The following is a 9,792-nucleotide window of genomic DNA, read 5'->3' as shown; positions in this document are numbered from 1 at the left end:
CAATGTATTAGTGCAAAGATAATTTGTCTACACGTGATTGATGTCAAATAGACGATTTTAAAGAGCATTTGAATTGGAAATCTTCCAATATGTCAATTAATTACATCAGTCTAGAGCTTAGTTTTAGAGATTTCTCTTACCCTAATCCACCTTTACACGCAAGATCCATTTCAAAAGGGTTAATTTCAACTTTAGACAAATTAACTTATCTTAATAAAAAAATGTCAATGTGTCGGTTAGTACGATATCACTAAAATATGACACGTGGATGCGATTGACAAGCATTCGTGTTCATAGTCTAATCTCCCACTAGACATCATTTTATTTCCTTAATTACACAAAAAACAAACTGACAAGCACCCATATTCGTATCATTTGTGACACACAACAATACATGATCTTACAGAAAAAGTTACAGCCATGTATGTGGCAACATGAACTAGTGCAGATGTTACATATGATGAGCAAGTCATGTCCGTCGTACATATCTCCGGGCAAAATTCAGAGGCTCCCCAGGAATGAGGGACGGATCAGTTGATCTTGCGACAATTGAGACGGACCTGGCCGGCGGAGCCTTCCTTGACGTCGAGCAGGCTCATCTTGAGCATGGCCTGCTGGAAGTCGAAGAAGAACATGGCCTGGTTCATGGCGTACCCGTTCACAATCCCTTTGGTCCGGGCGCTGGCGAACAGGGTCTGGTCCGACGTCAGCACGCCCACCTTGTTGACAAGGCCGTAGTAGTAGGCGCCGTCGAAGGTGTTCCGCGTGGCGTCGAAGGGCTGCTCTGCGTTGTCCCCGGCGCTGCACGTCTTGGACAGCGTCTTGGCGAAGCTGGAGTCGAGGGTCGGGTCGGAGTTGCTCAGCCTTTGCTTGAACGACGAGCACCTTGCCACTCCCAACGTGTGTCCACCTATCGGACCCAATTGATTGCAAATTAGCAAAAGACACGATCCGCTCCATGATTTGCTTGTACATGTTTTTGAATGATTTATGGGAGCAGTGCCTTTGATAAATTATTGATGTAAAGGGAAGGCGATCCTAGATCAAAGATTTGCGTGACCTAAAACAAGACAAATTAGCTTGTCTGCACCTTTCATCGACCCTTAACTAATACATTTAATTGGTCTTTGTGGGTCATGCCATCTATGTTCTAGAGTGTCGGTCACTCCTGAAGATAGCATTGGATGCTCGAGAGATGATTTACGACTTAGTGCGTGATGTTTTCATTGAATAGCTTTCTGCATGCGAGGATTGATTTGGATTGATGTGAAGGTTTCTTGTTACATTAGACCATGTAAACATATTCCTTGAATATAGATGCATGTTAGGTATAGGATAACTCGGGCTGAGAAAAAGAGAGAAGCGATCGAATACCGGACAGAGCGACCATCTCTTGGGCGGAGAAGCCGTGCTGGCCGAACATGCGAATGAGTTCGGAGGCGTTGAAGGTGGGAGACGGGAGGTTGATGGTGTCCTCTATCCTCGATCTCGCTCCGTCCTTCCTCCCTTTCGGTATTTCGTATCTTGGACCTCCCGCCTGTAATTCATATGGTTACGTCAGGGGAGTTGAAAGAGGAGAGTGAGAGGAGGGGGGTGACTGAGGCTTGCGCTCATGACGGATGTAGGCTGAAAATATTACCCAGAACACAGCATCTCTGGCGGCCATGGCCAAGATATCGGCGCAGGAGACGACGCCCGGGCATTGCTCTTCGATCTGCTCCTTCGCATCGTCGATCACTTCGTACCCTCTCAAGCTTAAGTTCGCGGGCGAGTCTTTCTCTGCGGTGTTGTCCTTGGTCGAATCTAGCAACACCGACCCATCGCATCCCTGTACACGCGCATAAAGTCCATGTTCAGGCTCAACAAGCAGCACAGAAAGTCATTGCCTACATATATTGATCCACGTGATGAGCTCGTTTTGTGTATAGTTAAACTATGTGTGTGTACGCATACATGCGGTAACTCGAGGGTTGGAGTGGAATACCTGAATGAAGCAGTCGTGGAAATGCATGCGAAGGAGGCCGGCAGCAAGCGTAGGGTCGGACTGGAGGGCGGAGGTGACGGAGTTCCAGACAATCTGCTCGGCGAAGGGGCAGGACATGAAGTAGTAGTCCATTCTCAGCCCGTCGACTCCTCCTATCCCGAAATTGAACGACCTGATCAACCCCATCATCTGCATCAACAACATCACCCCCCACATCACGTCCGCCGCAGCTCTATTCTTCACCCTCGCCATCACTACCGCCGCTGCCACCGGAGATACAAATATATTGGAATGCTAAGGTAATGGGTATCTTGAAGAAGATGTCCAGCTACTTCAAAAGTAAGTCCAAGCGTTCTGCTTAAATAGATGAACAATGTGAACAGAAACTTGCATGATTGCAAAGGTTTACCTTCCATATACGATGCCTAGAGTTAAGAGTGAATAATATAAAGTCATAAAACGACCAAAACACGCTCACACACGTGGGAAAAGTCGAAGATAGTGGGGTCTATCTCCTCCTCCACGATGTGATGATATGTGCATGACCACCTTTGACAAAATTAACCACTTTCTTAATTGTTTTGATTGATCCACCTCGACAGGCTGTCCTCGACACGTAACGAGTCACCACCCAATCATGCAATAGCCTCGATGCTCATTGCTTTCATGCACCCATTAAGAGATTGGAAATGCTGTGTTCATTCAGCAATATACACAGTTGACTTTAATAAAGCAGGTTTGGCGTTAAACTGATAAGATTTCCAAAGATATCCATTGCGGCAATATAGTAATCACCATTACTCTCTGCTGCACAATGGATTATCTTAGTGGTAACATTTTTAGATCAATCAACACCATGCAACACATCGCAACACAAAAGTCATAACATTCTGATGATTCAGCCAAAAAGTGCAACTCCATAATGACAACTTATATGGCCATATCTTCTCTCTGCTCTTCCCAAAGGTAATATGATGTGTGAATAGAGTAAAAACGCTTGTTCTAATTCGTTAGACAATGAAGAGATCATATCTTATGGTCTTGAACGCGTGCAGCATGTAAAGGATGGTAGGACATGAAAGTTTACAACAAGCTTAACCCTATATATTCTTACAAGAGTCATATATAGGCCAGTGGTGTTTTGGCTTTCATGCCGTGTTTGGTTTTGCCAAGGCAATCATTGATTCTAACATCACTTGCCAAAATTGTAGTTTACTAATCAAACCTTATGCATAATTTAGCAATAATAATTTTAACAGCTGTGGCGATTACGACGCAGTGAAAGAACTCTGCAAAAATTGGGGTTTCTAGAAGTTTGCTGATCTCTGTTTTAAACCCTACAAAAGGTGGTAGTGACCATTCATCGGAAGCTTACAGAAGGTTACAGAGAGTTGACCAAAGTGTTTCTAGAGAAAGAGTGATCGATGTTTCTCAGCAATGAGTAGCACAACATGTAGATAAAACTTCACAGAAGAGTAATGTTGGGTAAGCAAATGATAACCACACATGTATCCATTCATGCATGGCGGCCGCTGGGTTGGACCATGTGGGTCTGGAGAGAGTGAAAGTGCATGACGCCCATTTACATTGCAGCTGTTCTCCAATAAGTATACCTACTCCTGTTGTTACGTGGGAGTGGAGAAGTCGATAGTGCCTTGGAAAAAAGATGGCAAAATTTGCGCGTGGGAGGGTACAATTGTTTGTCATCGTGAGTGCTCCTCACGCGCATTCTTCTCCCTGACATAACATTAGAATATTGCTTTCCTTCATGTTGACGCATTGCTGTTCATGATTGAGATTTTGCTTGTGCCATCCAGTGACCCCAAACACTAGCACCAATCTAGGGAGAGGTTTACGCACCATGCACTTCACAAAAACTGCTGACTTCTTTTAGATTACATTCATCCACGTCATTAGCTTCCATTGCAACCATTTGACATATCACCGCCATGACCGGCCTAAATCTATGATGAGCACATTTTTCGTCAACCCATCTTTCAAAAGATGCTAAATGACGAAAGAAAAAGAGGGGGAAGATTTCCACAAAACAAATGAAATCAATGACAATAATTACCCTCCCCACTCTCCACGCCGGCACGAGTTATATCATGAAAATAATTGTTAAATCAATAAAGCCAAAAGGAGAAAGAGCACTTGAATTTATCCACCAAATAGGGCCTGTGTTATGTGCGCATGCGGGTCCTCTTGAGCCTAAAAATTAGGTCCACAACCCGAGACAAAAGATTTCCACAAAGAAAAGGACAAGCAAACAAACATAATGAGCTCCTTCGAAACTCATCCATCTTTCGATCTTTCCTGGACATTCAATTTTGTGCCTTTCTTCTTGATTGTTCCAAACACATCACAGAAGAGCCCACCATGCATGAAGACAGCATGCGCCATATACAGAATGGAACTTTGAATATGTTTCAGTACATGTCTGAGAGAAGCGGGCCCTTTGCCCTCTCTGAGATATGGCCCAGATTGTATCAAAGCGAGAGCACGCATTCGAGTAGCCATATGTGCATCAAGTGCCTGAACCACGCTGATCCAACAAAGGCAATTCTATCGTCAGATCACACGAGAGGGAGTAAAGAAGAGAGAGAGAGAGAGAGAGAGAGAGAGAGAGAGCATCCATAACCGAGGTAATCTTTTCCTTTTCACTTTTCCATTCGGGAGAGAGAAACAAACATTTACAAGTTCGAAGAAAACGTAGCGCAAAATTAAGCGTCGAAGCATCTTCTGTCCAGCTGTTCAGTTATGTACAAGCGGTCCTCCTAAGGGTCAACTTCACTAGAATAATTTAAGTGTAGAGGGCATTTACAACATAAAAACACCATCGGTTAGCATCTGATTAACACGGATATCGACAACGGAAGCTTTGGCCTCGTCCTTGTCACCCTCACTAGCCTTGATCGTCGTCTTGCCTGAGCTCCTGCACCCCCCGCAACCCCCGCAAATGAAACTTGCTGGAACCGACTCCGAGTCGTCTATGCCTGAGCACCTCGTATGCTGCCACACACCGCACACATCGCATGCTAACATTCTCTCCCCATCATCATCTTTGGCTCCACACTTGCAATCCACCGTCCAGTTTTCCAGACCTCTCTCCATTCTGTACTTGCTAACCCCATTTTTCACGAAGCATCTTCCCCGAACACGAACTAAGTTAGTCACACCCGTTAGATGCTTGACCAGGGTGGAATCATCAACACCTCTATGGTCAAGTAGGTCATCAGCTTGAAGTCTCCTATACATCAGATATACATCTTGAAAAGCTCTCGACACTTCATGCTTAAGGTCAGAAACTGTAGCATCTGGCGACAAATTAATTATTTCTGGAGGACATATTGTACTTGACATCGCATGATCTGCCACTTCCACCTGACACAGAAGAGAGATTGAAAATGGGTTCGCAGTTGATGCCGCTTCTTCTGCCCTGTAGTCTTTCATGAACTGCTTGCAATCAAGGAGTCTCTGGGCTGCCTCCACATAATCCGTTGCGTGAGTTCCTTCATTCAACATTGTACGAGGATGAAGAATAGAGTTATACAAATATCTCAGATCCCGTATGAGATTATCCTTTGATGGATGACTGATGAAGGAAGACTTTTTGCCGGATGTGTTCACAGTGGATGCAGTGCCTCCAGGCTCAAGCCTGTGATATGAGTTAAGCGCTTTGAGAAACAGAGACTTGACATACACAAAGAATAAAGCACTAACAGAGACAGACAGACAGACAGACAGACAGAGTAGAGGAGCGAAGCAAGCTATAAGGAGAAGATAGTCAGAAAGAACTTGGCATCTATGGGACTTTGGAAATCTAAAAAGGTCTGGCTTAAGTAAACAGATAATGGTTGTCAATACCGAGTCAAATGGTCATTGTCCATCTGAAAGTATCTATCAAACAAAGAAGAACCTAAAAGCGACAGATAACTGACCTGTATTCAAAATCACCAGAATCAGGATTCCACCGAGAGCTAATGACCATCGCACAATAGACGGATTGATCCCCGAGCTCCCGAAGACAGTGATCAAGAAGCTCCGCAGATGCTACTCTGTAAGCAGCACCCCTAAGCGCTCGCCTGCTCACCCAGTTAGAACTGGATACAGCCCGTAGCACCCTCACTATGGCTTCTTCCACTCGTTCAACCTCACTTCTTGTCCAAGAACCCAAGACCCCACGATCACGGGAACTAACCTTGTTAAAGATGGCATCACCATCTCTGGAAAAGGATTTCCGAGCTCCATGGATCAAACTCAATAAAAAGCAAAAGAGATCCCTTATATTTACAAGCTCGCGCTTGGACAAGGATTGGTAGAATGAGATAACTTCCAGCAAGCGAGAAGAAGGGTTCCATCCTTGAGAGAGTAAGGTCGACAGAGGCAGGCTGGAGAGGCTTTCCACGGACCTATTATAGACATCCCGTGTGATACCGAAGCTACCAGTGCCGAATTCATAACCCCACTCACCATACCATGGGTGTCCCTTGGTGACAGCATGCAGCAGTCGATATTGCATCTCAAACTTTTTTGATACATCCATAACACTAACCTTTCTGCTCATGCATGGAAAAGAAAAATGTCCCAGGTTAACAGACAGCTCGTCAGAAAATATGAGGTGCCACTGATAGAATCAGTAAGCACAATTTGGAACCAAGAAACGAATACACGAAACACCAAAGAGATTCAATAGATGGAAGTGACAACTAATCTCATGCCAATATTCTTGCAATAAGATGATATCTCACCCTAGCTTCTACTATAGCACGCTTCATTTCAGATGTCTAGAATTAATAGTTGCCTACGTACATCTTTTTCTCCGCCTTTCCCTAACCTATTATCGATTACCAACTTCTCTTCTCGTTTAGTAAAATGTTCGACTCTTTTTATGGGAGGAGTAGGGGGAGGAGCAGAGAAAAGGAAAGCTATAATCCACATTGAACCCTTCCCCTGGAGAGGACTGGGGATCAGTGAGTACATCGAAACTATGAGCCAGGACAAGAATAAGGTAGCACAATAAGCTAATCCTACCCTAATCTTCTAACTCGATGCAAGTCTATCTTCAGGGGGTATAAAATGAATTGAGAGAACGCTAACCTCACTCCAAGCGCTTTACAGAGGCGATCCCAGAAATCCATGATGTGACAGCCGGAAAGGAACCTGGAACCCCCTTCCCGGCCGTTGACCCGAAGCAGATGGCCGAACCCATTGGAGTGGACCACGGCGTGCAAGAGGTGGGTAGTGTTCTCCAGCTGGTGGAACACCCAATCCTCCACATCCCCCTCGGTCATCACATGGTTGCAAGTCTTGCACCTGCGAAAGCGAGCAAAACCCAACAAAGCGGTCACGACGGCGGAACAAGACGGAACACGGCGACCGGCGACGATCAAATGGGCAGGAAGGGGGTGTTCACCTGGACTCGGAGAAGTGCAAGAGATCGCCGCAGCAGATGCAGGGCTTGTGGTGTCCGCCGATGGAGCTCCCGTCGGCCTTGATTATGAAATGGTACCGCTTCCCGCACACCGGATGCCCGCTCCACCCTTTCAAAAATCAAGAATTCAGGATCAAGATCGTGCGGATAGAATAGAAATCAACACCTGCTACCTCAGATAACCCATGATTCAAGTCAAAGCAATCATCGTATGAACCATGAATCCAAGACCGACCAAGAAACGACAGGAAGAGACTCTACCAGTAACAGTAAATCGACATTTTCACTGCGTCCCACCCGGCAAGGAAAATCAAAGAGAAAAAGAAACGATTTTTATCCGTCCGCAAATCCAATCCAAGAAACGTTGTCGGGGGACCGAGCGTGACGTGGCAAAGGCAATTAGCTGAGCTGTCTCGGTACAAGTCTTTTAGATAAATAATAAAAGTCGTCGCCATAATGGTGTCCGATGATGGACCACAGCTGTCCAAGATGGTGGGCCCCCGCCAGCTCACCATCGCTTCATCAGCATCCGCCACGTGTCGCTCGACCAGAGTGACCGGCCGTCCCTTCTTTTCCCTAATTTTACCGCATTTATTTATTTATTATTTAAAAAAAAAAAAAAGCAAATTTCTCCGTGGCAAATCCCACTAATTTCGAGGGGTCCCAATAGATCCTGACCGTTGCTTAGTCCACACCGCCATCAATATCTCGCCGTTTTTATCCTATCTCGTATCGCGATATGATGTTTCAGTTCAGATCGGCGCGACATATTGAAACCAACGCCAGCCGCTCGACGTCATTCGCGAGGGGCGGCTCGGCACCGGACCGGAAAACCATCCGCCGGATAGCGGTAGCAGTATTTACCAAACACAAGAATACCGGAAAGCCGAGGAATCGTGACTCAGCGAGTGAACTCACCGACGACTCGGCACTGGTCGCAGTACACGGATCTGGATCTGGAGACCTCCTCCTCCACCACGACGTCGAGGCACACCGCCGCCGGCGACAGCGGGTCGGGCCCCCCCGTCACGGCCACGTCCCCCACCCGGAACAGCACCTGCCACGTCGTCAGGTGGGGGAAGAGCGAGGACGGCGGCGGCGGCATCGCGTGCCTGGAGGGAACTCCCTCACCTTCGCCCTGAACGGGCCCCCCGCGGCGACGCCGGAGGAGGGGAAGGTGAGGAGGTCGAGGAGGTCGGCGGTGACGCGCCGCTTCAAGCGCTTCATGGGCCTCCCGGAGACGACGACCATGGTGCCGGCGGCTGCTATGGTGGGGGGTGGGGGGTCAGATCTGGGCGGATCTGGGGGGCGGAGATCGGAAGGTGGGAACTTTGGGAGGTTGGGAAGGAGAGGAGAGAAGGTGGAAGGGTTCGCGATCTGCTCTAGAGAGAGAGAGAGAGAGAGAGGGTGTTCGAGGTAGCGAGATTCGTTTTGGGGTGTTGGGGGAGTGAGGATGACGATCTGTTGCTTCTTCTTCTTCTTCTTCTCTTCTCTTTCTTTCTTTCTTTCTTTCTTCGGTTGCTTATTCGTCGATTTCCATGGCGAAACTCTTGAAAAAATAAAAAAAAAATAAAGGAGAAAGGAAATTCTTAATTTTGCTGCTCTTTTTTTATTATTTTAATAAAGAGGAAAGTGTTTTTGGGAAATCGCGAGAAATTTGTTCTTCTTCTCCTTTGTTTGAGTCGGTTTAGAGAGAGAGAGAGAGAGAGGGGGGGAGACTGCTTTTGGAGCGGCCGGAAAACAATGCGTGGTTTTTCCTCTTTTTTCCCCTTTTTAAATTTTTAAATTTTATTTTTATTTTTGCAATTTGCTTTGCTTTGCTGTTATATATTTAAGGCGGGGCCGGCGTTTGGGGGCGAAATTACGGGAGTGCCCATCTCAGGAAGTTTCTAGGAAACCTGCGACGTCGTTCTGAGGAGGGTGGGGGCGAGGGGGAGTCCTCCACGTCGCACGTGTCGATGATGACTCGGCTACCTCGGACAGAGCGTCGACATGCACCGTAATTACCTATTTGACCTTTCTTCTAAACAATAAGGCCAAAAAATAATCAAATTTCTTTTTTTGGGTCAGATTTAAAAAAAAGAAGAAGAAAAGAATCGATTATTGAGTGGATATTTGCTCAGTTTTGTTGTTCTGACTTATACGTATCAGCTAAAACAATTATGTCAGGGTTTCCTTCTTCCCTGGTTTTTAGGATGAGAAGAGTTATCTACTTTGGAAGCCCTAATCCTATTCTTTCCTTTTTTTTCTTCCAACTTCGTGCATGTAACATGACGGGAATCTTTGACTTGGAATGCGATTCGCCGGAATATTCAATCCACACCCTGTCTATAATAATTGGAAAACAAGCTTTTTTGGAATAGCTACCCACTTC

General features: G+C 46.1%; 2 protein-coding genes across 2 annotated transcripts; both read right to left on the bottom strand.

Annotated features, from left to right (window-relative positions):
- Window positions 1-274: 274 nt before the first annotated feature.
- Window positions 275-2,369, bottom strand: LOC104417991 (peroxidase 47). The gene is made up of 4 exons (XM_010029189.3): window positions 1,985-2,369; window positions 1,640-1,828; window positions 1,375-1,537; window positions 275-910 (listed from the first exon to the last, which is right to left on the bottom strand). The coding sequence occupies exons 1-4, from the start codon at window positions 2,234-2,236 to the stop codon at window positions 531-533; spliced, it is 984 nt and encodes a 327-aa protein (XP_010027491.2). The 5' UTR covers window positions 2,237-2,369; the 3' UTR covers window positions 275-530.
- Window positions 2,370-4,621: 2,252 nt separating this feature from the next.
- On the bottom strand, window positions 4,622-8,906 carry LOC104417990 (PHD finger protein At1g33420). Its single transcript, XM_010029188.3, is given in 6 exon segments — window positions 4,622-5,642; window positions 5,926-6,543; window positions 7,085-7,300; window positions 7,401-7,527; window positions 8,337-8,537; window positions 8,540-8,906. Coding segments are annotated over 6 exon segments (2,130 nt in total). The 5' UTR covers window positions 8,670-8,906; the 3' UTR covers window positions 4,622-4,804.
- Window positions 8,907-9,792: the final 886 nt, after the last annotated feature.

Source organism: Eucalyptus grandis, chromosome 9, assembly GCF_016545825.1.
Source record: "Eucalyptus grandis isolate ANBG69807.140 chromosome 9, ASM1654582v1, whole genome shotgun sequence".
Lineage (NCBI taxonomy): Eukaryota > Viridiplantae > Streptophyta > Magnoliopsida > Myrtales > Myrtaceae > Eucalyptus > Eucalyptus grandis.
Note: the sequence above shows the minus strand (reverse complement) of the source record. Positions and strands in the feature narration are given on the sequence as shown.